Source organism: Macaca mulatta, chromosome 16 (assembly GCF_049350105.2).
Source record: "Macaca mulatta isolate MMU2019108-1 chromosome 16, T2T-MMU8v2.0, whole genome shotgun sequence".
Classification (NCBI taxonomy): domain Eukaryota; kingdom Metazoa; phylum Chordata; class Mammalia; order Primates; family Cercopithecidae; genus Macaca; species Macaca mulatta.
This window is the reverse complement of record NC_133421.1, coordinates 59,383,708-59,411,228: the sequence shown is the minus strand read 5'-3', so window position 1 is coordinate 59,411,228 and position 27,521 is coordinate 59,383,708. Positions and strand designations below refer to the sequence as shown.

General features: G+C 56.9%; 1 protein-coding gene across 31 annotated transcripts in view; it reads left to right on the top strand.

Moving 5' to 3' along the window:
* Positions 1–27,521, top strand: part of CACNA1G (calcium voltage-gated channel subunit alpha1 G) — a 66,688-nt gene that overhangs the window by 34,933 nt on the left and 4,234 nt on the right. For 5 of the 31 annotated variants that reach the window (XM_077971152.1, XM_077971157.1, XM_015119288.3 and 2 more), the window contains 18 exons: positions 1,338–1,422; positions 1,509–1,702; positions 4,202–4,633; positions 5,502–5,602; positions 5,825–5,948; positions 7,599–7,667; positions 7,814–7,998; positions 8,949–9,075; positions 10,706–10,831; positions 11,701–11,790; positions 12,628–12,841; positions 20,118–20,269; positions 21,018–21,127; positions 22,161–22,294; positions 22,582–22,652; positions 22,771–22,849; positions 22,945–23,066; positions 23,389–23,742. In XM_077971152.1, the coding sequence (XP_077827278.1) occupies positions 1,338–1,422; positions 1,509–1,702; positions 4,202–4,633; positions 5,502–5,602; positions 5,825–5,948; positions 7,599–7,667; positions 7,814–7,998; positions 8,949–9,075; positions 10,706–10,831; positions 11,701–11,790; positions 12,628–12,841; positions 20,118–20,269; positions 21,018–21,127; positions 22,161–22,294; positions 22,582–22,652; positions 22,771–22,849; positions 22,945–23,066; positions 23,389–23,742 (2,769 nt within the window). Of the gene's footprint in view, positions 1–1,337; positions 1,423–1,508; positions 1,703–4,201; positions 4,634–5,501; positions 5,603–5,824; positions 5,949–7,598; positions 7,668–7,813; positions 7,999–8,948; positions 9,076–10,705; positions 10,832–11,700; positions 11,791–12,627; positions 12,842–14,673; positions 14,728–20,117; positions 20,270–21,017; positions 21,128–22,160; positions 22,295–22,581; positions 22,653–22,770; positions 22,850–22,944; positions 23,067–23,388; positions 23,743–24,409; positions 24,554–26,381; positions 26,517–27,521 lie in introns of all 31 variants that reach the window. The other 26 variants (XM_015119287.3, XM_077971155.1, XM_015119284.3 and 23 more) reach the window with 18 other exon arrangements.

Genomic DNA, 27,521 nt, shown 5'->3' with positions numbered 1-27,521 from the left:
TGGAAGGGAGGTACCTCTTTGCCTCTGTCCCCATCAACCCGCCAAGGGCACCATCTCCATCCCTGCCAGACCGGTGGATGGGCCGGAGAAGGAAGGGACTTAGAATCCTCTGTGTGCACGTGTGTGCGGCACCCCATGTGTGGGGCACCCCGTGTGTGCGTGCTGTGCTGAAGTCCCGGAGGAGTCCCAGACGTCCGGCTTCAGTGGAGTCAAGATCTGTGGCCATAGACCATACTCCCCCATCTCCCACCCCTTCACCCCTTGCCCCAGGCCCCTGTTGGAGACCCCGCAAGCTGCCTCAGCTCAGGACAAGTCCTTGGAGGATGTGGGGATGGGATGTGGCTCTTGCCAAAATGTACCAATATTTTAAATCACTCTGAGCCTTTGGCCACTTCATCACCCAGTTAGGTCCAGCTGGCGCTCTCAGGGCTGGCTCCCCCTCTGGCCCCATGATAAGCCTGTGCTCTGCTGTTCCCTGCCCTGGCACCAGAATTTGGGGCAAAGCCAGCATTCCTGTGGGACCCCATGGTGCTGCATATCCCGAGCAGGCCCCTGGAGATCCCACTTGATAATTAAAGGCCTCGTTAGGGCTGTAAACTGAGTTAATGAAAATGATCCCCTGAGATGCCAATTACCCAATATTTATGTCCTTATCAAAAGTAGCAATCAAGTATTTTTTAATAACTTCTTAAGGAGAAGTGTGTAATTACTGGGGAACCTACTGACCTGCTAAGAAGAAAGAAAAAACTGTCCCAGAGACAGGGAGAGAGGTAAAAATGGGGCCAGGGAGGGGCTGGGACTTGGGGAAGATGAAGGGAAGACACTGAGGGACTGAAGTGGCGTCCTCGGGCTGAGCTGCTCTGTCTGGGGTCTTTCAATTTCCTTCCAGGGTCCTCAAGTCTGAGGCTCAGGGGAGGGGAGCTGTGGAGAGAAAGCAAAGGGCCTCGAGTGGACTTTTGCAAGAGAGGCTGTAGTCACCACTTCACTCAGGTCCCCAGGACCCCAGCCCCCTCTGGCCTGTGCCACCCACCACCTAGCTCCCCCTTCTCTCCCCAGCCAGCCTTGGTGACTGTTCATTCAGGCTGGTTGTGCTGTGGGCTCACATAAGACGTGGCCTTTTCTGAGTTGTGGCTGGAGAGGCAGAGGTGGTGGGGCCCTGGGAAGCCTTGGGCCCTAAGCCTGGGGGGTCTGGCCTGCGCCGGTGCATGCCTTGTGCCGTGGTTGCTGGTTCCTGTGGCCTATATGTAGTGTGTGTGTGTGAAGAGAGGGAGGCCCGGTCCACCCCAACCTCCCCAGCCTGGCCCGATCCCTAATGATCCGCTGCTCCCCTGCCTTAGGGAGATGCCAACAAGTCCGAATCAGAGCCCGATTTCTTCTCACCCAGCCTGGATGGTGATGGGGACAGGAAGAAGTGCTTGGCCTGTGAGTACCACCTATCCTGGGGTGCGGCTTTTGGCCCTGGGCCAGCCCTGAGTGGACTTGGGATCTCTCCCTCTGTCCCCCTGCAGTGGTGTCCCTGGGAGAGCATCCGGAGCTGCGGAAGAGCCTGCTGCCGCCTCTCATCATCCACACGGCCGCCACACCCATGTCGCTGCCCAAGAGCACCAGCACGGGCCTGGGCGAGGCGCTGGGCCCCATGTCGCGCCGCACCAGCAGCAGCGGGTCGGCGGAGCCCGGGGCGGCCCACGAGATGAAGTCACCGGTAGGGGGTGCATGTGGGTACCCCGATGGTGGGAGATATTCCAAGGAGGACAGGAGGAAGAGAGGATGGAGGCAGGCGGGTCCAAGGGCATAGCCCCTGCCCCATGGGCTGGACGGGGTCTGGGTGTGCCTGGACAAGCCCCTGGGGAGTCCGAGCCAGTGATGCAAGCCAGGGAAGGAGCCCTAGCCTGGGGGATGAAAGAACAGGGCCTAAGCTGACCCGTTCTGTTCCCTAGCTGAGTGACCTCGGGCAAGACACCACCTCTCTGAGCTGCTTCTGTAAAATGGGGGTGGGGTGTCCCTACCTCCTCAAGACCGAATAATAATAATAGCAGACCCTCATCTAGGTACTGATTATGTGCCAGACACTCTTCTAAACACTACTCCGAAGCATTCTAAATGCATTTAATCCTTACAGCAACCCTGGGAGGTAGGTACCACAACGATTCCCATTTTACAGAGGGGGCTTGAGCCTCAGATTGCAGAAGGGAATGGCAGAGCCAGCATTTTAATCCAGGAGGCTAGTGTTGGTGCCATGCTCTCGTGATTTTATTTATTTTTAATTTTTTAAATTTCGCTTTTAATTGACGAATACTAATCATGTATATTTATGGGGCACAATGTGACGTTTTGATATATGCATACATTATAGGATGATTACATCAAGCTAATTAGCATATGCATCACTTCACATACTTATGTTTTTGTGTGTGGTGTGAACATTTAAAAATCTACTCTCTTAGCAATTTTGAAATATACATTACATTATTATTGACTATAACCATCATGCTGTGCAATAAATCTTGAAAATTGATTTCTCCTGTCCAACTGAAACTTTGTATCCTTTGGCTAAGCCTTCCCCATTGGCCCCATCCTTACCCTTCCCAACCCCAGCCCCTGCTAATCACCATTCTACTTTCCACTTGTATGAGTTCAATTTTTTTGAATTTCACATATAAGTGAAATCATATGGTATTTATTTGTCTTTCTGTGCCTTGTGTATTTCACTTAGCACAATGTCCTCCAGTTCATCCATGTTGTCACAAATGACAGTCTTCTTTTTTAAGGCTGAATAGTATTCCACAGTGCATGTATGCCATATTTTCTTTCTTTTCTTTCCTTTCTGCTCTGTCACCCAGGCTGGAGTGCAGTGGTGCGATCTCAGCTCACTGCCTGCAACCTCTGCCTCCCAGGTTCAAGCGATTCTCCTGCCTCAGCCTCCTGATTAGCTGGGATTATAGGCATGTGCCACCATGCCTGGCTAATTTTTTGTATTTTTAGTAGAGATGGGGTTTCACCATGTTGGCCAGGCTGGTCTCAAATACCTGGCCTCAAGTGATCTGCCTGGCTTGGCCTCCCAAAGTGCTGGGATTACAGGCATAAGCCACTGCGCCTGGCCCATATTTTCTTTATCCCGTCTTCCATTGATGGATACTTAGGTTGATTCCATATATTGGCTATGGTGAATAATGCTGAAATGAAGATGGGAGTGCCCATATCTCGTCCACTTACAGATTTCAAATCCTTTGGATAAATACCCAGTGGTGGAATTGCTAGGTCATATGGCAACTCTATATTTAGGTTTTTGAGGAACCTGCAGACTGTTTTCCATAATGGCCGTACTAATTTACATTTCCACCAACAGGACACGAAGGTTCCCTTTCCTCCACATCCTCACCAGCACTTGCTGTCTTTCATCACGTTCATAGTAGCCAATCCAACAGGTGTGAGATAACTCACTGTGTTTTTAATTTGCATTTCCCTGGTGATTAGTGACATTGAGCATTTCTTCATATACCTGTTGGCCATCTGTGTCTCCTTTTTTTTTGAGATGGAGTTTTGCTCTGTCACCCAGGCTGGAGTGCAACAGTTCACTGCAACCTCTGCCTTCCAGGTTCAAGCGATTGTCCTGCCTCAGCCTCCCGAGTAGCTGGGATTGCAGGCATGCGCCACCACGCCCAGCTAATATTTTGTATTTTTAGTAGAGATGGGGTTTCATCACATTGGCCAGGCTGGTCTCGAACTCCTGGCCTCAGGTCATCTGCCCGCCTTGGCCTCCCAATGTGCTGGGATTACTAGTGTGAGCCACGGTGCCCGGCCCTGTATCTCCTTTTGAGGAATGTCTATTCAGGCCCTTTGCCCATTTTTTAGATTGGGTTAATTTTTTGCTGTTGAGTTGTGTTTCTTCACCCCATTATATATACTGCCCATCAGCTGATTATAACACTTCTCTCACCAACTAAATGAGGAATGAGCTCTATTGCCATATCTATTTTACAGATGAGGAAACAGATGCACAGAGAGGCTTAATAACTTGCCCCAGGTCACTCAGTTGTTTGGGGTGAGCCAGGATCTGAACCCAGGCATCAGAGTCCAGAGGTCCTGCTCACACCCCTACACTTGATGTGATGCCAGTGAGGCTCCCAGGAGACCGGGTGCACATGAGAGGACAGGGCTGCTCGGCCCTGCCTGAGACCACTCCTCCCCTGCTCACCCACAGCCCAGTGCCCGCAGCTCCCCGCACAGCCCCTGGAGCGCTGCAAGCAGCTGGACCAGCAGGCGCTCCAGCCGGAACAGCCTCGGCCGTGCCCCCAGCCTGAAGCGGAGAAGCCCAAGTGGGGAGCGGCGGTCCCTGTTGTCAGGAGAAGGCCAGGAGAGCCAGGATGAGGAGGAGAGCTCAGAAGAGGAGCGGGCCAGCCCCGCGGGCAGCGACCGTCGCCACAGGGAGTCCCTGGAGCGGGAGGCCAAGAGTTCCTTTGACCTGCCAGACACACTGCAGGTGCCAGGGCTGCACCGCACTGCCAGTGGCCGAGGCTCTGCTTCTGAGCACCAGGACTGCAATGGCAAGTCGGCTTCGGGGCGTCTGGCCCGGGCCCTGCGGCCCGACGACCCCCCACTGGATGGGGATGACGCGGATGACGAGGGCAACCTGGTGAGGCCCCTGTGGGCACAGTGACCCCTCGCCCCTGACCTTGAAAGAGGGGAGCTGTGCCTGGCCCGGCAGGGTACGAGGGAGTTACCATTCCAAGCCCAGGGGATATCAAGGGGCACCTGGAAACCGAGCTCCAAACAGTCCCTTTTCTTCCTCTGCCCGCCTTGCCAAACCCCAGATCCTTGTCATGCCTATGCCTGGGGCTGCGGCTCTGCCACCCTTGGTGGATATGAATGATTTTGGGCAGATGTGTATGAATCTTTCATGGCCCTCCCCCTGTGACTCAGAAAGACCCATCGATCATCTCTCCAAACTGGTCCCCCCCCATCCCCCTTTCTCATCTCAACCTCATCACAAGCCTTGACTTCCCACTCCTTCCATACCCATGTGCCCCTCCCCCAACCCCCTCACCACCACCATTCCCCCTGGGGATGGGGTGCAGTGACCTCAGGGTTAGTACGTGAAGAGTAGGCCCGGTGTCTCCTCAGCTCAGGTGTGTCTCTGAACAGACAGATGTGTGGGGCCAGTGTCTGATAACTGATGCTGCTTCCCAGCCCAGCAGGAAGGGCAGGCAGGGGCTGGGCTGGAGGCAGGGGTGGGGAGAGGGGAGAGCGGGGTTGGGGATGCAGGGGAGGAGAGGGAGGAGATGGAGAGGCAGGGAGTCCTCAGGGATGAGGAGGGGGCCTGGCAAGGTTGACAGGGAGATGAGGAGTGTGGCTTTAGGAATAAAGGAAGAGAGGCAGGGCAGAGCCTGGGCCCCAGGTGGGAGAGGGTAGACAAGGAGTGAGGGTCCTGACGCTGCTGAGGAGCCAGGAGCTGGGGAACCTGGAGGCCTGGTCCTGCTCATACTCCAGTGTTTGTTCTGCAGAGCAAAGGGGAACGGGTCCGCGCGTGGATCCGAGCCCGACTCCCTGCCTGCTGCCTTGAGCGAGACTCCTGGTCAGCCTACATCTTCCCTCCTCAGTCCAGGTAAGTGACAGGGCAGGGGTCTGACCTGTGTCCCGACTTCTTCTCACGGGAAATTACCCCTGGCGATGCTATCAGGGAGTTGAGAAGTGGCACCCTGCCTGGGGGGGTGAGCGGGGTGGCCTCAGCTGGGAAGGCTCTGGAGGAGTAGGGGCTGCAGGCGGTGCCTCTCGTTGCCACCTGTCCTGCCTCCTCTTCTCAGCCGTTGCCTCTGTGCCTGGGCAGGTTCCGCCTCCTGTGTCACCGGATCATCACCCACAAGATGTTTGACCACGTGGTCCTCGTCATCATCTTCCTTAACTGCATCACCATCGCCATGGAGCGCCCCAAAATTGACCCCCACAGCGCTGTGAGTCCCCAGTCCCGCTCAGGGCAAGGCCTCTCCTGGGGTTTGCACTCAGGACCAGTGAGGGAGGCGAGGAGGCCACGGTTGCTGACCTGCAGGTCACACAGCAGGAAGCGAGGGAGCCAGGACTCTCCCTTAGGTCTCTCACTAGATGCTGGTCCCCAGGACACCCCCTGTGTCCTCTCCTGCCTCAGTTTCCCTTCTATGATACACCAGCCCAGCTGGGTGCTTCGTTTCACTCCAGGCTATTTCTCATGTGCCAGAGGCTTGTGGGACACACGCGTGAGTCGGGGAGTGCTGGGGTGGTGCAGAGGCTGTGTGCAGATGGGGAGGCATATTGCCCAGTCTGCCTCGGGGCCTTGGGGGCATGCAGAGCGGTCATGGAAGCTGTTCTTTGCCCCTGGTGGTCCTTCCAGGTCAAAAACAAGTAGATTTTCAGGGGCCTTAGTGGGGACATGGGTCACTTCTGGTTGGTTGCAAACCTGTCTGTCCTTCTCAGAAGGAGAGCCAGAGTCCCTGGACACACCGCCCCAGGGTCGAACCCCTTCAGGGTGGGCCCAGCTGGCCCTGGGAGCTGTGTCTTCCCAGCCTGGCATCATAGCCCTTCGCTGTCGGCAGCAATTCTGGTTCCAGAAGGATGGGTGGGGGGTGGCTGTGTTTCCCCTCACGGCATGCTACACCACTTGCTTAGAGGTGGCCAGGGTTTGCCTGTCATCCCTCCTTGCCATCTCCCACACTATTGTTTACATTTCAGTGCTGCTGGGGCTTCTGTTTTCTATTAGAGTTGGGGTGGAGGGAGCCTGAGGAATGGCGGGAGCAGCCCAGGACTAGGCGGGTGAGAGAGCACCCGCATTGGGGACCTCACACCCGGAGTCACAGGGTAAGGCAGGGGCGCTGGCTGCACTCCAGCCTTGGCTGCCTCCTGCCTGAGGCCCTGCTGTAGAGCTCTCTGTCGCCATGTCACTGTCTCCACGACTCTCTCACCATCTTCCCACTCAGCTCCTCCATCTCCAGCTCTGTCACCGTACCTGCTCCTCTCCTTCCCTCCTCTCTGTGCTCACACTCTGCCCGCCACCTCTCTAGAGATCTGCGCCTGTCTCCCGGTCACCCAGGGAGGGACTCAGTCCACAGACGCCAGGGAACTAGATGGCCTTCCTCCCTGTCCTGCCCCAGCCTGGGTCTGGGAGTGCACAGTCTGTGTCAGGACCCCAGGTTCCACTGCTGCTCCATTTCTGGGGTGCACAGCAGGAAAGCAAGTGAAGAGGGTGGGATGGCAGGCAGGGGTCAGAGAGCAAGTGAGATCCTGCCCCAGTTTTTAAAAGGAACCAGGGAATAGGGCTTAGGACGTGGGACGGGACGCAGATCACAGCACTGCGGTGCAGATCCTCTTCCCCTCCGGCTAAGTGGCTGTGGGGGCGGGGAACTCTGGTCACAGACAGGGGTGCAACTGTCCGCAGAGCTGCAGGGGAGTCCAGGGACCTGGCACTGGCTCTGTGTGTGTATGAGAGGGGCGTGATCTGCATTGTTGTGGAGGGTGGGAGTCGTTTTCTGAGTCAAATGTTAGAAGCAGGTTTTGACTTGTGTATGCAGAGCAGACCTGGCCCAAGGGTGGGGGCTTCCTGGCGGGCAACCCGTGTCTTCCCTGTCTTGCAGGAACGCATCTTCCTGACCCTCTCCAATTACATCTTCACCGCAGTCTTTCTGGCTGAAATGACAGTGAAGGTGATGGGGGCTGGTGTTGGCTTGGGCCCTCTGGTTCCCGGTGGGGGTGGAGACGGCTTGGGCTGAGGGCGGGAGGGTTGGCCGCAACGCAGGGCAGGGCTGGGGCCGGCAGGGAGGGCGGCCGGTGACGCGGCGGCGGTCCCCAGGTGGTGGCGCTGGGCTGGTGCTTCGGGGAGCAGGCGTACCTGCGCAGCAGCTGGAACGTGCTGGACGGGCTGTTGGTGCTCATCTCCGTCATCGACATTCTGGTGTCCATGGTCTCTGACAGCGGCACCAAGATCCTGGGCATGCTGAGGGTGCTGCGGCTGCTGCGGACCCTGCGCCCGCTCAGGTGACCCCTTCCCCAGCACCGGAACACCTCCAACAGGTGGCCCCCTCCGAAGAGACACCTCCGACCACACCCCCTGCCACCAAACCAAAGCCCGCACAGGCCAGCCTTCTGTCTGTGACCCCCACAGGCGATCCTGTCCCTGCCCCAGACAGCACTCAGATTACGGCCCCAGTAATTTCCCTCCAGGCACACACCTGCTTTCCTCCTCTTCAACATGACATATTCCTCCGGGCCGCCGCACCATGTGATGTAAGGTGACTGCAGCCCCGTGCAGCGCACAGCACAAGGGGCCACAAGGGGCCAAGGGGCTCACAGTCTTCAGCTGCAGCTCTCCCTTGTGTGGCCCCTAGGAGTGACACTCAGCCCCTCTCCGTGAGGTGACAGCTCCTCTTGCTGGCTTTTCCCATCTTCAGGCCCCTGCCAGGGACCACCCACAGGTGACATTTCTCCTGGCCAGGGATCTGCCTTCTCAGGAATCCCTTTCCAATCAGCCAGTCACCACCCCCAACTCAGATTTTTTTTGGACGGGGATGATATGGACTAATGGCGATGCTTCCCTGACTGTGATAGTCCATCTCCCTCTGCCCCTCCCCCTCTCTGCCTGCTTCCCTACAAGTTTATCTCCTGGTACCCCCAACCCACAATACACTGCGTCCCTAGGGAACGCCTCACTTGAGTTGAATCCTCCCCACTCCCAGCCCAAACAGGTCATACATTTGACATCCTGGGATGGAGGTGGAGATGTGGGGCATGGGGATCTCTGCCACTTGTTTTGAGAGATTACAGTAGGGGTCCTGATGGCAGGGGTCCTGTGAAAAGAGGACTGTGTTCTGCCACCAGAGGCCAGGAAAGCACCAGTGGCCAAGGTTAGGGGTGGGGAGCAGGGTCAAGGGACAAGGGAGTGTCTGGGCTGGGGAAAGCCCTGTCACCTCCTTCCCTCCCCTCCCCAGGGTGATCAGCCGGGCGCAGGGGCTGAAGCTGGTGGTGGAGACGCTGATGTCCTCACTGAAACCCATCGGCAACATTGTAGTCATCTGCTGTGCCTTCTTCATCATTTTCGGCATCTTGGGGGTGCAGGTGTGTGGGGTTCTGGGGGCCAGCTGTGGGTGAAAGCCTGAGGAGGGCCCCTCCCCTTGGCCCCTGGGTCTTATGGCTCAAGCTGCTGCTGCTGCTGCTGCTGCTGCTGCCGCCTTCATTCCAGGAAGGAATAAGCAGGGATGCTCCCGTCCAGGCTCTAAGCCCTTTTACCTCCTGGGCATTTTGAAGAAAACTGGGAGCCTAGAGGAAGGCCCCAAGGAGGACCGGGGCTGCAGAGAGGCTTCAGGCCATGGGAGCTGCAGGCTGCTGTTCCTGCCCTCTGCACGCACTCCCTGAGCACAGAGGCTGGCCCGGGTCTACTCCGGGATCCCGTCCCTTCCTTCCCGGCTCGAGCACAGTGGGCTGCAGGCCAGGTCTGGGGATCCAGGGCCCAGACAGCTGGGCCAGGTTAGCAGCGTGCTGGCAGGCAGGCGGGTGCAGACCCCAGACGAGGCAGGAAGTGGGGGCTGCTGGGGAAACTTGGCCTTGGGCCCAGGGAGGAGACTTGGCTTTGGAAGAGAAAGAGCCAGAGCTGCCTGCAGGATTCAGCAGACGCCTCGGGGGGCCGGGGAGCCCCTCCATCGCAGTCTTCCAGGGCCCTTGGCTCCAGCTGTTTCAGCTGCAGGGTAGACAGCTGGCTATTCAGGCAGCGTGGGAGCCCCTGGGTGGCTACACCCTCCCCTCCCCACCCCTCCTTCCCTTGGCTTTCTGGGATATCCACTCTGCCCTGGGTGAGGGGCTGTTCCCTGGCTTCCTAGAAATCGCTAGCCCTAGGGACCAGGCTGGGGTGCATTTACCAAAGCTGTGTGGTGCCTCTCTGTACACCCTCCCCACTCCCACCCAGTGCTCTTCCCCTTCCCCACTTCCCAGCCTCCTTGGGTCAGTAGAGTGAACCATTGTTAAACCCAGTCCTTCCGGTGAATTTAGTCTGTTTCGAGCAGTTTGCTCAGGCCCCCGGTCCTGCCTGCCTTTCTTCATCAGTAGTCATAGCCTGGTTTACACTAGAATGAGAGTGAGCTTTCCAATCAGACAGACCTGGATTCAAGCCCCCTTTCTGCTACCTGCTGGCTGTGGGACGTTAGTGAGTGGATTAACTTCTCTGAGCTTCAGTTGTTCTTACCTGTAAAGTGGGGTTGATAATACCCACTCCCCTACCCAGAGTTGCTGTGAGAATTAAATGCCTAGCTCAGCGGTTCTCAAACTTGCGTTTGCGTCAGAATCACTGGAACAGCTTGTTAAAAGATCGCTGCTCCCCCAACTCGGAGTGTATGATTCAGTAGATCTGGGCTGGGCCTGAGAATGTGTGTTTCTAGCATGTTCCCAGATGATGCTGGGGACCCACACTTGGCACACGCCTGACCTAACCATTGGTGGACGATGAATGACTATTACCCGCCTTCACCCTTTCCCACTGCCCGCCCCGATGACCTTTCCTCCCAGCTCTTGGAAAGGAAGCGGGTGTCGGCAGGGGAGGCTCCTGTCAGTGTTTCCCTGACTTGACTGACCCCAGAGCACAGCACGCCACACTCACCCAAAACGTGCCCAGGCTGGTGTGGGGGTGGGGCTCAGGAGTCCTGGGCTTCCTGTGGTCACAGCTCACTTTTCTCTGTCTCTGGGAATGTGTGTCCAGCTCTTCAAAGGGAAGTTTTTCGTGTGCCAGGGCGAGGATACCAGGAACATCACCAATAAATCGGACTGTGCTGAGGCCAGTTACCGGTGGGTCCGGCACAAGTACAACTTTGACAACCTTGGCCAGGTGAGCCCCAGGCTCAGAGGTGGGACTGTGGTGAAGGAGGCTGGAGGGGACACAGGGCCATGCTTAATGATACCTGCTGACTCCGGTGGGCTCCACGAAGAGATCAGCCTTTCACACCCTCTGCTGTCTAACCACCAGCATGTCGCAAAGCCCAGTCCATCCCTCAGTGCCCCAAAAAGTGGGCCCATGGGGTCTCTAGCCCTCCTTAAAGATGAAGAAACAGAGGCTCAGAGGGGGTAAGGGGATTGCCCAGGGCCAGAGCGCTACATGGTGGAGCGGGAAGCACACGTGGCAGTGGGGACAGGCAGCCCTGGATGTGAATCCTGTGCAAATTCTGACCCCACCATTGTCAGCTCAATGACCTGGAGCAGCTGACTGACCAGGGCCTCAGTTTCACTAACTGGTGAATGGAGTCATAATAGAATCTCCTTGGAGGTCGCAGTAAGGATGCAATGAGATGATGTGTATATTTGTTTAACACGGTGGAAGGGATAGGCATATTGTCAAGATAACTCCTTTCCTCACTCCATATTTGCAGAAACAGAAATGGAGAAAACGAAGTTGCTCACTCAGTTTTGCTTCCCAGACCCACCCTGGTTTTGGTTTCTGGATTTCCAGGGTTTGTGGGTCGCTTGTCCTACCTGGCGGAGGGCAGAGGGTGTGACCATCTCTCAGGGCCCCTCCAGCTGCAGCTCAGCTATGGAACCCTGAGATGGGGGCTCTCCTGGAGCCTGGAGTGTGACTCCAGCTTGACCCCTCAAGAACTAGGGTGTTTGGAGCTGATGCAGGAGGCACTTTGGAGGCGGGTGGTAGGTGATTCAGCCACACATCCTAGACTTCAAATATCTCCTTCTCTTCCTCCCCATCAGGCCCTGATGTCCCTGTTCGTTTTGGCCTCCAAGGACGGCTGGGTGGACATCATGTATGATGGGCTGGATGCTGTGGGCGTGGACCAGCAGGTAGGACTGAGGTGGGCAGGACCCATCTGTGGGCTCAGGTCACTCAGCATGGGCTGATTTCAAGACAGAATGAGCAAGGCAGGGTGGCAAAATGCCATGAAAGAAGCATCACATTTTACAGCAGAGGCTGTTGCTGGTGGCCTGTGGGCCAAATCTGGGCATGTTTTATTGGTCTACAACATGTTTAACATTTTTTGAATTAGTGGTGAATATTTTTAAACTGGTGAATTTGGGCTGTGTGCAGTGGCTCACACCTGTAATGCCAGTGCATTGGGAGGCCTAGGCAAGAGAATCGCTTGAGGCCAGGTGTTGGAGACCAGCCTGGGCATCATAGCAAGACCCCCAGCTCTACAGAATCCAAAAACAATTAGCCGGGTGTGGTGGTATCATCTGGAGTCCCAGCTGAGGTGGGAAGGTCTCTTGAGCCCAGGAGTTCCAGGCTGCAATAAGCTATGATCGCACCACTGCACTCCAGCTTAAGCAATAGAACAAGACCCTGTCTCTAAAAAAAGAAAAAAAAATGGTGAGTTTTACTCAGAGATTCAGATTTGTGTCTACTCAGGAAAAGTCTGAAGATCTGGGAATACTGGGCTTGCATTCCCTCAGGGCAGGAGTCAGCCAGAACAAAGAGGCAGTTTTGGATGGAGAATCTACTCTCCCCTTTACCACAGTTCCTGCCCCTCCCTCCTGCTTCACATCAAACCCACACCATTCATTTCCATCGCCTGTCAGGTTGCTGTAGCTATTTGGGTTTGCAGGAACCCAGGCTGTGGGCAGCTCCGAAGACAGCTTGCCCTCGGGCTGATGGCTCCGCCTGTCCTTCCTGCTCCCCGCCAGCCCATCATGAACCACAACCCCTGGATGCTGCTGTACTTCATCTCGTTCCTGCTCATTGTGGCCTTCTTTGTCCTGAACATGTTTGTGGGTGTGGTGGTGGAGAACTTCCACAAGTGTCGGCAGCACCAGGAGGAAGAGGAGGCCCGGCGGCGGGAGGAGAAGCGTCTACGAAGACTGGAGAAAAAGAGAAGGAGTAAGGAGAAGCAGATGGCTGGTCGGTAGTCTTTCCACCTCTCTCTGGGTCGTGCTTGACCTTGGCCTTGCGACTGCAGGGGGCTAGGCGCTGGGGCCGGGGGCAGGGAGAAGAGACTCCCTCCTCCCTCCTCACCTCCTTCCCCGCAAGAGCATGTCTGCCTTTAGAGCCAGCATGAAGCAGGCCACTTCAGCCCCATGGGTAGGGGGAGCTGCCCCCACCCTGGGGGCTCCCGGGACCTCAGCATCATCCTCCCCAGATGATGCCAAATGGGGGTTGACACCCAGCCTCCCTGAGCTTGACTCTCAGAGGAGCCTCATTGGCTGCTCAACTGCCCCATGCCAGCATCCAGAGGCCCAGGGTGGGCAGCAAGCATCTAACCCTGCGCCCACCTCGTGTCTGCAGCTGCTGAGCAAGGCCTCAGCAGAACTCAGTAATGGACAACAGCGTGAAAGAGAACCCAGGCACCCCTCCCTCCCTATCTCTAACAAAACTTTCTACCATCATATATATATTTTTTTTTTGCCAAAGTAAAAAAAAAAAAAAAAAAAAAAAAAGCAAAAACGAAAACAAAAAGAGAAAACTCCCCTTGGCTTGGGGAAGTTCTGGAATAACCTGGGGCCCTGCAGCCCCTCACCTCCTCACCTGTGCTCCCCAGCATCTCTTGGCATTGGGTGGGTGAAGCCCCCATCCATCGTCCTCATGCCCTTATGCCACGGGTGGGCCGAGACTAAGTGAGAAGACAGGCCAGGAAGGATGTGAGAGACGCGGCAGGCGCCCAGGCTGCTTTGTTTCTGGGCCATCCCCAGGTGTGTCTGCACCTGTCTGCCTCTCTCCCAGGCTCCAGGGCTCCCATCTGCCTGGTGCAGTGGAATCTCCACGCCTCTCTCTCTCAGTCACAGCCCACGTCTCTCTAAGTGTCTTTGTGTGTGGGTTTCTCTAAGCCTTTGTGTGTCTGTCTGTGTGTCTCTTTCTGTTTGGGGTGAGGGTTTCCTATGCTCTCTTCACCTTTTCACAAACCGTCTTCCTTCCGCCGATAAGATGGGTGCGATGGCCTGAGTTTTCCTTTGGTGTGTTCACATGTGAGTACCACCAAATGAGTGAGGGATTGCCGTGCCCCTGCCTCCCCTCTGCCCTCAGCTTTATCTCCCGAGGCCTGGGAGAGGCACTCTGAGGAGGGCAGAGAGTGTGGGAGTTGCAGACGAGGGTGGGGGTGGGAGGGGGCCTGTGTTCCCTGTGAACAGCGGAAGCTGCCCCAGGACGTGGGGGAGACGCTGGCCTCTGGGCAGCAATGGGAGGTGCCATTCTTCATGTCCCTCACCCTCACTATCAGCACCCCCAAGACCTTCTGCTCAGCTCCGGGTAGGGATCCGGGCTCGGCTTCCCTGTGGATGTCTGCAGCTGAGCAGGTGCACTGTCCCCAGTGGCCACGCTCCCACTCCTGCTCCATCCTCCCCACCCCTTCCTCACAGTCGGGCAGATGGAATTCTTTTGGCAGGCGGCACTTGTGGCCCCTGCTTGCCCAGCTGGCTCCCCTTCTGGGGTCTGTAGCAGTCTCAGGTGCAGCTGAGGCCACAGTGCAGGAGAAGTGGACATCTGTTCCTATGACTGGTTGCCTGCCCCTCCTGGTGCCTCCCTGCCCCTTGACCCTGACCAGCTAGCCACATTGCTTGTCTTCCTCAAGTGCCCTGTGCCCCCAGCTTTGGGCTGGACATTCAGAGCCAGCCAGCCATGCTCAATGCACCCCACCCATTGGCAGAGTGAGGTGGAAGCTGAGGGGAAGCCGCCCCTGAGGGGCCCTGCCCAGCGCACCTGGTCCAGCCAGTGACCAATGTCGTGTTTCGTTCTTTTAGATCTAATGCTGGACGATGTAATTGCTTCCGGCAGCTCAGCCAGCGCTGCGTCAGGTACTGCGTCTGGGGTGTGGGCTTATGCGCGTGGGGACATGCTCTTCACTCCCTCCCCCATGGCTCATTGATTCTATCCTCTTGGGGTGAAGGGGTGAGGGTCCCTGGGGCCCCCAAGAGGGCAGGGGCTGAAGCGCTGGGCTCCGCGGCATCCCGCAGGCCTGCGTGAAACTGGACGGGAGGCGAGGGCCTGAGGCCTCTCTGCCGACGCCCTTTGGAGAGCCTACCTTCCCAGCAAGGGCTTTCTCGCCCGCCAAGCTCCCCACCTCCCGCTGCCTCTTCCCTCCTGTGCCTCCTCCCTGTAGCTCACCGGTCAATTATTAGAGCTGCAAATCTCTCCCGTCTCCTTTTGTCTAAGGGGAGACTTTGATCCAAGGGAGCAGGATGAGAGGAGCAGAGAGGGGAAGGATTTGTTTTAAAAATGTAACGGTGAATAATTGAACAGACTCATTAATAGTCAAGTGATCACGGTGGCTGCGTCATCGCTACAAACAGCAGGAATTGGGAATCAAAGGCCTGAGTTGGCCACGAGCTTCTCCCAAAAAAAGCCAAAGATTTGGGAGTGACTTGGGTCCTTATATTTAAAAGCCATGTCTCTGGGAAGACTCTCCCGGTCCAGCCCACCCTCCATGGTCCCTCGGTCCCCTGCTCCCCTCTCCCCTACTGGCCCCCAGATGGAGGTGTGGAGGCTCATGGAGTCCATGGCAGAGCTGTGGGGCCTCCTAACACTATGTCTCCAGCTGGTGGTTCCCAAGCTGTTCATCCCCAAGGCCCCCAGTTATCATCTCCTGCAACAGACCCCACATTTTCGAAGGCTGTCTATGAAGTTACGAGCACTTCAATAATGACTTTCTTTCATCATTTTTACTAATCAGAGGCGCATCTAATTGCTAATCACAGCTTCTGAGCTGCAGAAGGTTACGCACTAAATGATGGCAAAGAAAGACCGTTTCATCATTAAATTAGTCTGTGGGGCCTTAACACAGGCAAAGTATAGGGTTTCTTTCAAGCTTTTTGAAGTATTGGAAAGAATGTAAGGGCCGGCCGCGGTGGCTCACACCTGTAATCCTAACACTCTGGGAGGCTGAGGCGGGTGGATCATGAGGTCAGGAGTTTGAGACCAGCCTGGCCAACATGGTGAAACCCCGTCTCTACTAAAAATACAAAAATTAGCCGGGCATGGTGGCTCACGTCTATAATCCCAGCTACTCGGGAGGCTGAGGCAGGAGAATCGCTTCAACCCAGGAGGCCGAGGTTGCAGTGAGCCCAGATCGCGCCACTGCATTCCAGCCTGGGTGACAGAGCGAGACTCCATTTCAAAAAAAAAAAAAAAAAGAGAGAGAGAGAGAGAACATAAGGACCCCCATGCTGGGAACCACTGGCTGTACCTTTCTCCACTTTCCCCACTCCCCCGGAAGCCAGAATCTGGCAGATGCTGCCCTGGGGATGTTGGGCGTCATGATCTGTGGGGCCTCAGGGACCCACCCAAGAGAGAACCCCTGAGCCTCCACTCAGTACGTTATCCCTGAGGCCATCTGCGCTATGGCCCCATGAGGCTAAGCAGTGGCGTTTGGCATTGAGAGACTGTCTCGCTGGGGCTCAGGAGTCTTTAGCTGGTTTGTGTCTGGATTGCCAGGGTCCCCACATCTCTGCATCAGGCTGTCTTGCAAATTCGTGGCTTGTTAGGGGATGAGGGGAAGGAGGGAAGAAGTGGCCTTCAGCTTTTCCCTTATGGGCTCACTTGGCCTATAGACTGAAGTTTGCACACTTTCACACTCACCCCAAAACATCCTAACACAGGGCTGGCCCACAGAGACTTTTCCACCTGGGATGTTATCCCAGAAATCAACACATGCAGACTCTCACGGCCCCTAAGATGTGACTCGCCCACTCAGTGCTAAACACTCCCGTGATCCTTGCACTGCACTCCCATTCCGGGTACCTTCTGCTGTGCTCCTGGAGTGGATAGACCCCACTGTATCCTGGGGTGGCACACACAGGCGTGTAAACCAGTTACCTTCCCTGGCTGTTGATGAGGACTCAGAGACCCCCAATAAGGGCTCAGATCATCCCATATCCCACTTCCCAGGACCTGGAGTTCTGCGTGGCCTGTGCCAGAGCTTTTTAAGCTTCCATGTGCATAAGAATCGCCTGGAAAACATAAACACAGATTCCTGGGCCTTACCCCAGAGGTTCTCCTACAGCGGTGCAGATGCACTGGTCTACCCACCAGGGGGATGGGGACAGAGTTAAACGCAGTCCAGGGCTGCTGGGAATCAAACACGTGCACCACACCTCACTGCTAGCACTCCTGTCCTGGTGCTGCTCCCAGCAGGACGGGGAGAGCCAGACCCTAGGGAAAGGCAGAAGAGCAGACCCTGTGATTAGCAGGGGAATGGGCCTGACCAGACGCCTGGGTCCACCCCGGCTTCCCAGATGGAGGGAGGGACTGGGGCTTCGGGTCATTAGGCTGCCCCATGGGACCGCTAAGCCTCCAACACCAGTTCCACTCTCCTTGGCCACCTGCGGCATCGACCTCCACTCACTCACCCTCTTTCCTTCCACCAGGCCGGGACCCAGTGATCAGGCCTGGCCACGGCAGCTGAAGGTGTGGCCTCTGCCGTGGGGGGCCTGTGTCCTTGGGAGTGACCCCCGTCTTCTGCCTACTCATTGCCACTCCCCTTTGCAAACCCTCCACCCTGGCCGTGCCCTGGGCTCCCCGTGACTCTTACTAACTCACTGTGCCTGTTGCCTTGCAGCCCTCCTTCTGCACCCCTCCTTTCTCCCTGCCCCTAAATGGGGGCCTGGGCCGCCCTAGATGTGCCCTTCCCCCCACTGTCTGACTCTGGTATTTTCTCCACCTAAGGCAGCTCATCCTGGTGGAAGGCAGGGAGGTGGTGCCACAGCTACCAATGCCTCAGTGACCACAGGTCCAGGCTCCTCCTGGGCTATGGTTGGAGCTCTCAAAGCAGCAGGCTTGCCCAAGGCTCCTTCTAGGGGGTTTCTATTTCTTTTCCACACCCAGGTGCTTGCCTGCAGAGCCGAGGTCCAGAGAGCAGCAAAGGGGGGTGGCATCGCCAGGCCCTAACTGTGGAGGCCAGGGGCATCCTCTGGGCCAAAGCCTCAAAGCCCTGTGTCTGCACCCACCTGGCAACTGGCGAGGGCCTCGGGCTGGAAGTTCAGGTCCAGCTCAGTCATGCCTAGTAGCTAGCTGAATGACTCACTTTTTGCCTGGCTTCATTCTCTCCCTCTGAAAAACAAAGGGGTTGCCCGAGGAGATGCTGATCAGATTGGCCTGGTACTCTTTGGACCTGCGCTCTAATGGGGGATTTCTGGCAGCCTCAGCAACTGCCGTCTGGGGTAGGGGCCAGGGTGGAGGGGCCTTTGTACAGACCTCAGGGGCCGGGATCTGTCTCTAAGCAGATGCTCTGCCTCAGTCCTCCTGTCCCGCCTTCCTTCTGGACCTCTTGGAGGAGGGTCCCGGCTGAATTGAAGCCCACCCACCCCACAGACTCCTAGGGCAAGGCCAGAAGGTAGAGCTGGTGGGAATAGCCGCTCCGTTTGGCCTGGAACTGCCTACAGAGTCAGGCTGGGGTGACGGGGAGAGGGGGCAACTCTTCCAGCCTCTCCTCTACATTGTCTCAGCTAATGATGGGGCTAATAAGGAGCCGCTTTTTCTAACCTAATTGTATTCAAACATTTTAGTTAATTCTCCATTCATATTTTAGCATAATGGGATCGGGTGCTCTCGGCATTTATGGAGATTAATGCAGAGAAAGCGTTCCGGCTGCTCAGGCAACGCAGGGCGACTAGCGCCCTCTGGTTCTTGTGGTACTGAAGGAAGGAAGGAAGAGGCCCGGCCCACCCAGCCCACCCTCTACCATCGCGTTGTGGATGACCCATAGCCTTCTGTCCTCCCTTGCCCCAGGCTCTCCAGCCCCACACTCTTGGGGCTGTGTTCTTGAACAAACAGAGCCACAGTTGGCTGGCCAATCTCTGAAAACAGGAAGATGGCCTCATGCATGTCTAAGGCACAGCAGAGTGCCGGGGACTGTCTGCTCCGTGGTCATCCACACTTCAAGGCCGATGCTGGAGAGTGGCCGGGTGGGCCTGGAGCATGGCAGCCCACGAGGCTGGATGTGCAATACCTGGGTGCTCTTCTTCCTTCAGCCTCGGGTGGGGGCCCACCCCAGGCCGCTCCTTGCCTCAGTTTACCTCTCTGTTCAATAGTCCTATGCATGGGAAAGGACAGTTAATCTGAGCTGGCCTGGGCCCAAAGCTTCCTGCTGCCCCTGAGCCAGCTCCCCACTGGCTCAGGCCTCAGAGGCTGCAGCCCTCACTGGCTGGCTTCCTCCTAGACCTCCTGAGACGGGGAAGGGCTGTCTGGGACCTGAGGCTGCCGCACACCTCCCCACGAGGAGCCTCTTCCTTCTTTATGGCTTCGTGAGAGACCAATCTGTCCCAACCTCCTCCCGAGAACATGGGCCCCAACTTGGCCTGGCTCTTTGTCAGCACCTGGAAGAGGGCCCCCTGAAATCTCCTGCCCCCAGATTTATTCTGCCTCCTTGGCAGTCCAACCTTCTGGCTCCGTGATTTTCATAACTAAGTGGTTCACTAATTACCAGAGAAATATTGTGCCTCTGACAGATCTCAGACAGTGCTTCCAGCCCGGCCTGCAGTCTAAGGCTGCCCAAACACCCAGGAGCAGGCTGGGCAGTGCCTCATTAGAAACTGGGTGAGTCCAACAGGTGGGGCCCTCCCAGCTTGAGTCTGGGATGGAGCAGAGCCCCAACGCCTCCCCTCTGCCCTCGCTGACATGAGGGTGCAAGAGACCCAGGCCCTGCCCTCTGGAGGCCCGCTGGGTGGGTCAGTGCAGCCAGCCAAGAAGATGTCCAATTTCCAATCTCCGGTTTTATCTCCAAATCCCAGCTCTGTGTAATCTCCTCTGCTCCCCCGAGGGGCTGAGCTTGGTGAAGGAGTAAAAGCCTTTGCCTCCCTGTTGATGGAGCATCCTCTGAGCCTGACCAGTTGTTTTTCATCGTATCGATCTGGCCTTGCTGCGGAATACTGAGTCGAGGGTGTTATGAGGGGCTGGTGGATTTTGGAGGCTGCCTAGGGGAGGGGGCTCACCTGGCGTCTAATGTAGGTGGGGGGCTCTGCATGTCCTGATCCATCCTGCCCTCAACTGCAGCCAGTACAACAGATGCTTGGAGGGGGACACGCCCAGACGGCTGCCCCCACCAAGGGGCAGCGTGGGGAGGGCGAGGATGGTGATGACTGGAATGTTTCAGCTCTGGCGTTAGAGGCTGGTGGCTATGAGGGACTGGGGGTGGAGGGGTGCAGGGCGCAGGAGCCTGATGCTTGCTCTGCTCTTCCCCCCGCCCCGTCAGAAGCCCAGTGCAAACCTTACTACTCCGACTACTCCCGCTTCCGGCTCCTCGTCCACCACTTGTGCACCAGCCACTACCTGGATCTCTTCATCACAGGTGTCATCGGGTTGAACGTGGTCACCATGGCCATGGAGCACTACCAGCAGCCCCAGGTAGGAGCGAGTGGACCAGCCATCTGGCCCCCCCACCTCCAGCTGTGGAACCTCTGGGCAGGGTTAACGCAGCCTGAGCCAGGGTATCTCTGTGCCAAGCAAGTGCTGGGCACGTTACATGGGTTCCTCTTGTGCCCCTTGGAGGTGGCTATCATCTTTGTTTTATAGATGAGGACACTGAGGCTCAGAGATGTTAGTTGATGTGGCCAAGGTCACACAGAAAGGGAGTGGAGGACCTGGTTTCTTCACCCAGCAAATGTTGAGTGTCTACTATGAGCTGCGCTCTGGATCTTTGAGGGTAAAGAAGGCAGATGGATGCCTGCCCTTCTGGAGTTGAGATTCTAGTGAATGTCCAGCTCCACAGCTCACCTATGACCTTGCCACTTCTCCAGTCAGCCTCCCTTGGCTGTCTTCCAGCCCTCAGTTTCCCCATCTGTCCAATGAGAGGGTTGAATTTGTAATGCACAAGGCCCCTTCCAGTCCTGGCATACTGTGTCATCTAGCACATTCTCATGTGATCTCCTCACCATTTCCCAAGGAGAAAGATCCTTTAGCATAAGGTTGATTCATTCATGTGAACAAGTACCCTAGTCCATTCTGGGGTGGTGGCTAATGGCCAGCCATCATGGCGGGAACAGAGAAGACAGGTCTCCTTAGAGTCCCTCTGCCTCTGAGACTTGGGCAGTATGATGGAGGGGCTGGGTCCTGGGCCTTAAGGGACCCTGCATCTTGCCCCCATCCCTGCCAGATTCTGGATGAAGCTCTGAAGATCTGCAACTACATCTTCACTGTCATCTTTGTTTTGGAGTCAGTTTTCAAACTTGTGGCCTTTGGTTTCCGTCGGTTCTTCCAGGACAGGTAACGGAGAAGGGCGGGGGGTCTCGGGGACTTGCATAGAGATAGAAAGGGATGAGTCTCTTGGGGAAATACCCAGGAAGACCTAGTGTCTAAAGACCTTTCTTAATTCCTGAGGTTCAGCCCCCACCCTGTGGCTGATATAGGGGACTAGGGACCATCCAGGACCAGGAGATGGGAAGGCATGGAAAGAATTTGACAAGACAGGGCCTGGGGGATGCTGGCAGCTAGAAATCAGTGTGACCTAGCCTGGGACTTAAGAGCACAGAGCCTGGAGCCAGAGTGCCTGAACCGGATTTGAATCCTGGTCTCACTGCTTAGTAGCTGGTGGCCTTGGGTAAGTTACTTAACCTCTCTGTGCCTCAGTTTCCTCATTTGTAAAATGAGAGAAAATAATAGTATCCACATCATAGAGCTGTGAGATTATGAATTCCTATTTGGTTTTGAGGTTGGTGTCTGTTTGTTTGTTTGTTTTTGGAGACAGAGTCTTGCTCTGATGCCCAGGCTGGAGTGTAGCAATTCAGTCATGGCTCACAGCAGCCTTGACCTCCTGAGCTCAAGCTGTCCTTTCACCTTGGTCTCCCAAGTAGCTGGGACTACAGGCACCCACTGCCACACCCAGCTGATTGTTTTTTATTTTTATTTTTAGTCGAGACAGGGTCTCAGCTGTTCTCGAACTCCTGAGCTCAAGTGATCCTCCCACCTCAGCCTCCCAAAGTGCTGGGACTGCAGGTGTGAGTTCCTATTTGTAAAGCCCTTAAAAGTGCCTGGCGCATAGTAAACACCATGTAAGTGCTAAATTAAAAAAAAATGAATACAAATGAAAAGCAGAGGCTTTTGAGCTAAAGTCCTAGTCCTACTCATGCCACCAGTTGTCTGTGTGGCCTTAGATAAGCCACGCCTCTTCTCTGTGGGATGGGAGGCTGGACCCGCTGATGTCTGCCTTCCTTTCCAGCCCTGTGTTTCCGTGCCACAACTGCCCCCTCCTCCAGAAACCCCTCCCCCCACTCAGGGAGCTGTGTTCTGGGCTTTCCAGGTGGAACCAGCTGGACCTGGCCATTGTGCTGCTGTCCATCATGGGCATCACGCTGGAGGAAATCGAGGTCAACGCCTCACTGCCCATCAACCCCACCATCATCCGCATCATGAGGGTACTGCGCATTGCCCGAGGTTGGTGCCCAGCCCACGCACCTGCCCTCCCAGGGTGACCAGCCTAGGGAGACAGAGCAAGGGTCGGCTTTGTGGCTCGCCAAGGCCTGGGTGGCTGTGGGTTCCCAGGGGTCTTTCTCCCAGCCTCTGCCAAGGGAGGCTGGGGACAGGGCTGAGGGTGGGGATGCAACCTGGCTGGCCCGGGGACGGCCATCCCAGCAGCCCCAGCCCAACCCTGGCCCTGACTCTGCCAGCTGTCTGGCCAGGGACCCAAAGGGGCCAGCTCATGACGTTGTCCTGTTCTGCAGTGCTGAAGCTGCTGAAGATGGCTGTGGGCATGCGGGCGCTGCTGGACACGGTGATGCAGGCCCTGCCCCAGGTAGCCGGAAAGTGGGGGGCCTCTGGGGAGGGGGAGGTGCTTTCCAGAGGGCAGGGGCTCAGAGAAGCTGACTGGGAGACCCAGCGGCATCGTTTCTATTTCTTCTTCTCTTTTCCAGGTGGGGAACCTGGGACTTCTCTTCATGTTGTTGTTTTTCATCTTTGCAGCTCTGGGCGTGGAGCTCTTTGGAGACCTGGGTGAGTTGGAGTAGGGGAGGATGGAGGAGCCAGGACTGGAGACCAGGGGCCTCCTGGACTAACATGGGCCTCTCGCCCTTTCCCTCCTCCCCCAGAGTGTGACGAGACACACCCCTGTGAGGGCCTGGGCCGGCATGCCACCTTTCGGAACTTTGGCATGGCCTTCCTAACCCTCTTCCGAGTCTCCACAGGTGACAACTGGAACGGCATTATGAAGGTAAGGGCCCAGGGTTGGCCTAGGCTCCAGGCAGGCAGCCCCACTTCCTGAGCTAGGATTCCTTGGGAAGATGAATTGGCCACAAATAAAAGCATGTGACCTTCTCTCCCCTGTGCTAGAACACTCTGGAACTTCCTCTCCCAGGAACATGCTCTGACTCACACTTCCCCAGGCAGCAGCTAATGCTCCTCTGCCCCCCAAACACTCCCTCCTTCCCTTCCTTCTCCTCCTCCAATGCTCTGTGACACCAGTGACCTGATTTTCCACAACAGCTCCAACCACTGTCCTCCCCAGCCTCACCCCTCTATTCCTCCCACCTCAGGACACCCTCCGGGACTGTGACCAGGAGTCCACCTGCTACAACACGGTCATCTCGCCCATCTACTTTGTGTCCTTCGTGCTGACGGCCCAGTTTGTGCTGGTCAACGTGGTGATCGCTGTGCTGATGAAGCACCTGGAGGAGAGCAACAAGGAGGCCAAGGAGGAGGCTGAGCTGGAGGCTGAGCTGGAGCTAGAGATGAAGACCCTCAGCCCCCAGCCCCACTCGCCTCTGGGCAGCCCCTTCCTCTGGCCTGGGGTCGAGGGCCCCGACAGCCCCGACAGCCCCAAGCCTGGGGCCCTGCACCCAGCGGCCCATGCGAGATCAGCCTCCCACTTTTCCCTGGAGCACCCCACGGTGAGCAGACACCCACCCTGGCCATGAGAGGAGCTGGGGCAGAAGGGTATGGAGGGTGGCGGGCGGGAGCCAAGCCGGCAGCACACAAACCCTAGGGCTCCTCCTGGAGCCTCCTGCCCTCCCTCCTGGATACTGAGCGAGCAGTCACCGCCCCTCCCCAGGGATGGCTGCCCACACTCACCCCACAGGGCTACCCGGGCAGACAGGCCAGCTTAGCCATGCCCTGCTCCTCCAGCCTCGTCTGGCCTTCCCTTCCTGACTCATAGGTTCAAGGCTAAGTTTTCTGTTTCCTTCCTGTTTCTTTCTTACCCTTGCCCAACTGCCAAATCTCTTTCCTACCCACCTTTTAACCTGCCTGATTCTCTTCCATCTCTCCATCCTTTTATCTTCTCTTTACCTCTCTCTCTTTCTCCCCACCAACGTGGGCTCTACTCATCTTCTATCTCCCATCTTTCCTTCCTCCTCCCACCTTCCCTCTTCCCCACCCCCTCCTCTATCTCTTTGTTGCTGTGTGTGTGTATGCGCGCATGTGCATGTGTGTTGTCTGGGTTTCACCTCTTTCTCCCTCTGTGTCTCTTGTCAATCTTCTTCCACAACACTTCCCATCACTGCCCTCTGACCCTTGCTCCCCTGCCTCTCCGGCTCCCCTTATGGGCTGGCTCCCCAGGACGGGCAGCTGTTTGACACCATATCCCTGCTGATCCAGGGCTCCCTGGAGTGGGAGCTGAAGCTGATGGACGAGCTGGCAGGCCCAGGTGGCCAGCCCTCTGCCTTCCCTTCTGCCCCCAGCCTGGGCGGCTCCGACCCACAGGTTACTGTGCCCCTGTGCTGTGCCCGCTCCCCTGACCGCGCCGGGCTGTGCCATGCTGTGCCATGCTTCTGGGGAAGCTGAGGGTGTTCCCTGCCCACTGGGTATCTGTAGAAAGTGCAGCCTCGGGGCCTCAGTTGAGTGCAAGAGACAGTCGGGGCTTCTTCTAGGCTGAGATCACCTCCAGAAAAGAGCTGGAAGGCAGGGCTACTGAGATTGCCCCTCTGATGAGAAGGATGTGTGGAGGAGGAGCTTGGGGAGGGGAGAGGGGATTTGTAAGAATCTGGAAGAGAAAAGGGGGGATGCGGCAGAAGATAAGTTAGCAGTGGGACCTTAGGGGGTGGAGGGAAGGAGGTAGATCCAGGGAGGAGGGCTTCCGGAGACAGTGTAGGTGGCCAGGGAGCCCGCTGCCAAGCTGCAGTCTGTCTATCCGCTCGTGTCCAGCACACACTTGCCAGTCCTCGGTTTGGTGGCTTTTTGAGCCGTGGAGCCCACTGGGCGTGGCGAGTGCTGTCAGGAGCCACTGATTTCTGTCCTGGGAGAGAGAGAAAGCTCCGGCTGGGAGTGGATTTTGAGAACTTGGTGTGAAATAGGACTTGCTTTCCTGCCCAAGCCCAGCCCCTTCCCACAGCACCACAGGGCCCTCTCCCCCAGTCTCATCTAATTCCAGGTCTTCTGCTTTCTGGGCTGCTCCTGCCCTCCTCTCCTCCCCTTGATCCCCCACCACCACTCACTACCACGTGACAGAGGGCCCCACCCTCCCTCCACCTAGGTGAGAAGCTGCAGACCCGGAGTGGAGACAGGTGTCAGTTGGAGATAGAAAAGCTGAGTCCTCCAGAGGCCCTTTTGGGTGGCGGGCAGGCAGGTTCTTAGGAAGCCTTTAGCCTGATCCAAAAAAAATGGACAGTGATCCTCACGTGGGAAGGGATCTTGCCTCTTGTTGGGATCTGGCAATGACCTAGAATGATCGTGGGAAAGTGAGTCCCTTTCCGAGGCCTCCCCTTCCTGAAAGAAGCTCACAGGGAAAGGTTGTGGGAGAAGAGGACATGATGGGAAGGTGATGGGGCTCCGGGAGGGATGGCCCAACTGTCCCCTAGCATCCTGTGGGCACTGAGGCACCCCCTGGGTCCCAGGTGAGCCAGCCAGATGGTGTGGCAGCCCACTGGAGTGTGCCCACTTCAGGCCAATGGGATGAGAGCACCTCCCAGAGCCCAAGTTGGAGAGGGCGGGCAGGCTGCAGGCAAGCGGAGGAGGGCCCACGAGGGGAGAAGCCAGAATCTGGGGGCAGGCCAAGTCCTGCCAGGCTGTTGGAAGCCGAGAGAATAGGCAGAAAACAGCCATCAGATTGGCGGCATTGTCCCCGGCGCCCCCCATGCCGCTCTGTCTGTGCCGATAGGAGAGACAGTGCTTTGCTGGCCTTTCTTCATTTTTTTTTTTTTTTTTGGATATTATCTTTTTGAGAGTCGAAAGCCCTCGGTCCTCCCGCTCCCTCCCTGGGTGGTGGTGGTGTGGGAGGGGCTGGGAAGGCTCCTGGGGTATCTTTAGAATGCGTTTCTGTGTTTCTGTATCTCCTCGCTTTGTCAGTGTTTGCTCTGGCTCTTCAGTGCCTGCCGCAGCCTCTCTGATCAGAGCAGGGGGTTGAAGTGGGTGCGGGGAGGCATTGTCAGCTTGTTTGGGGAGAGGGTGGGGAGAGAGAAGGGATGCCTTCCCCCCACCCCGCCCCGTGCTTCGTGAAAAGGGGGAAGTGGGGACTGAGAGAGAGCGCGTGTGTGTGCACGCGCGTGTGCGCTGTCCTGGTTTCTCATGCCTGATCATCTCTCTCCCTGTCTAGATCCCTCTAGCTGAGATGGAGGCTCTGTCTCTGACGTCAGAGATTGTGTCTGAACCGTCCTGCTCTCTAGCTCTGACGGATGACTCTTTGCCTGATGACATGCACACACTCTTACTTAGTGCCCCGGAGAGCAATGTACATACACACTGCCCTCACTGCTCCCGGCCACCCCCGGGGCTGGGCTGGCTGCAGGGCTCCAGATCGGCCCAGCGAGGGTCCTGGCTGCCTCCTCTCAGTTTGCTGCCAGGTTCCACCCAGAGGCATCAACTGTCAGGCCCTCGGTAGGGCACCTGAAGAGGGGACAAAGAGATTAGAGAAGATTAAATTGGGGTCTTGCCCTGAAGGCTATAGGGGCAGCCATTATGAAAAAGTGAATCCAGGAGTGACACGGCCCAGAACAGGTGTCATCAGAGTCAGTCTATGCATTTGGAGCCCTGTGCAAGCCAGCCCTCCCTGTCCCTGCCCGCCTCCTCCCCACCCCACCCCCACAATATGAGACCTTCACACCACGTGGTGGGTGAGAGCCGCATCTCTGCCACCACTGCCATGCCCTTCTTCACCTGGGGCGCTGTTCCTGTCTCCTCCGTCACTGTCCCTGTGTGTCCCTGTGTCTTCACCAAACTCAGTGGGGTGGGAGGGGCTTCTCTGTGCTCTGACAACCTCCCTACCCTTTCCCTTCTCCAGCTCCAGTCCCTTCTGACTGCGAGCAGCCCCCTCCTCCCGACCAACCGACCGTTCCCCTCCTGTTGTCGGAGGAGGGCCCAGCTGAGGGACTGGACCAGCTGGGGTGTCCCTAGGGGTCTTGGGTGGCTGGCAGAGTGGAGCCTGGGGCTGAGAGGGGAAGCAAAATAAGATTGTCCTCCAACTTAGCCATCCTCAGGCCTGCTGGGGCTATTTAACTGGCTGGGCCTGCATGGGGACAGGACTCCTACAGCCTCCCTGAGAACAAGGGGCGAAGGGTTCAGGGGGAAGGGGACCACAGGATGATGGAGAAACCTCCTGAGAACAAACCTAGGCTCCCTCATGCTGGAGTCCAAGGCTGAGTACCTCCCTTCTCTGAAACAGAGCAACAACCCCACTCCCACCCCGAGTCTGTCCACTAAGGGAGCAGCTGAATGTGGCCTCCACCCCCACCTGCCA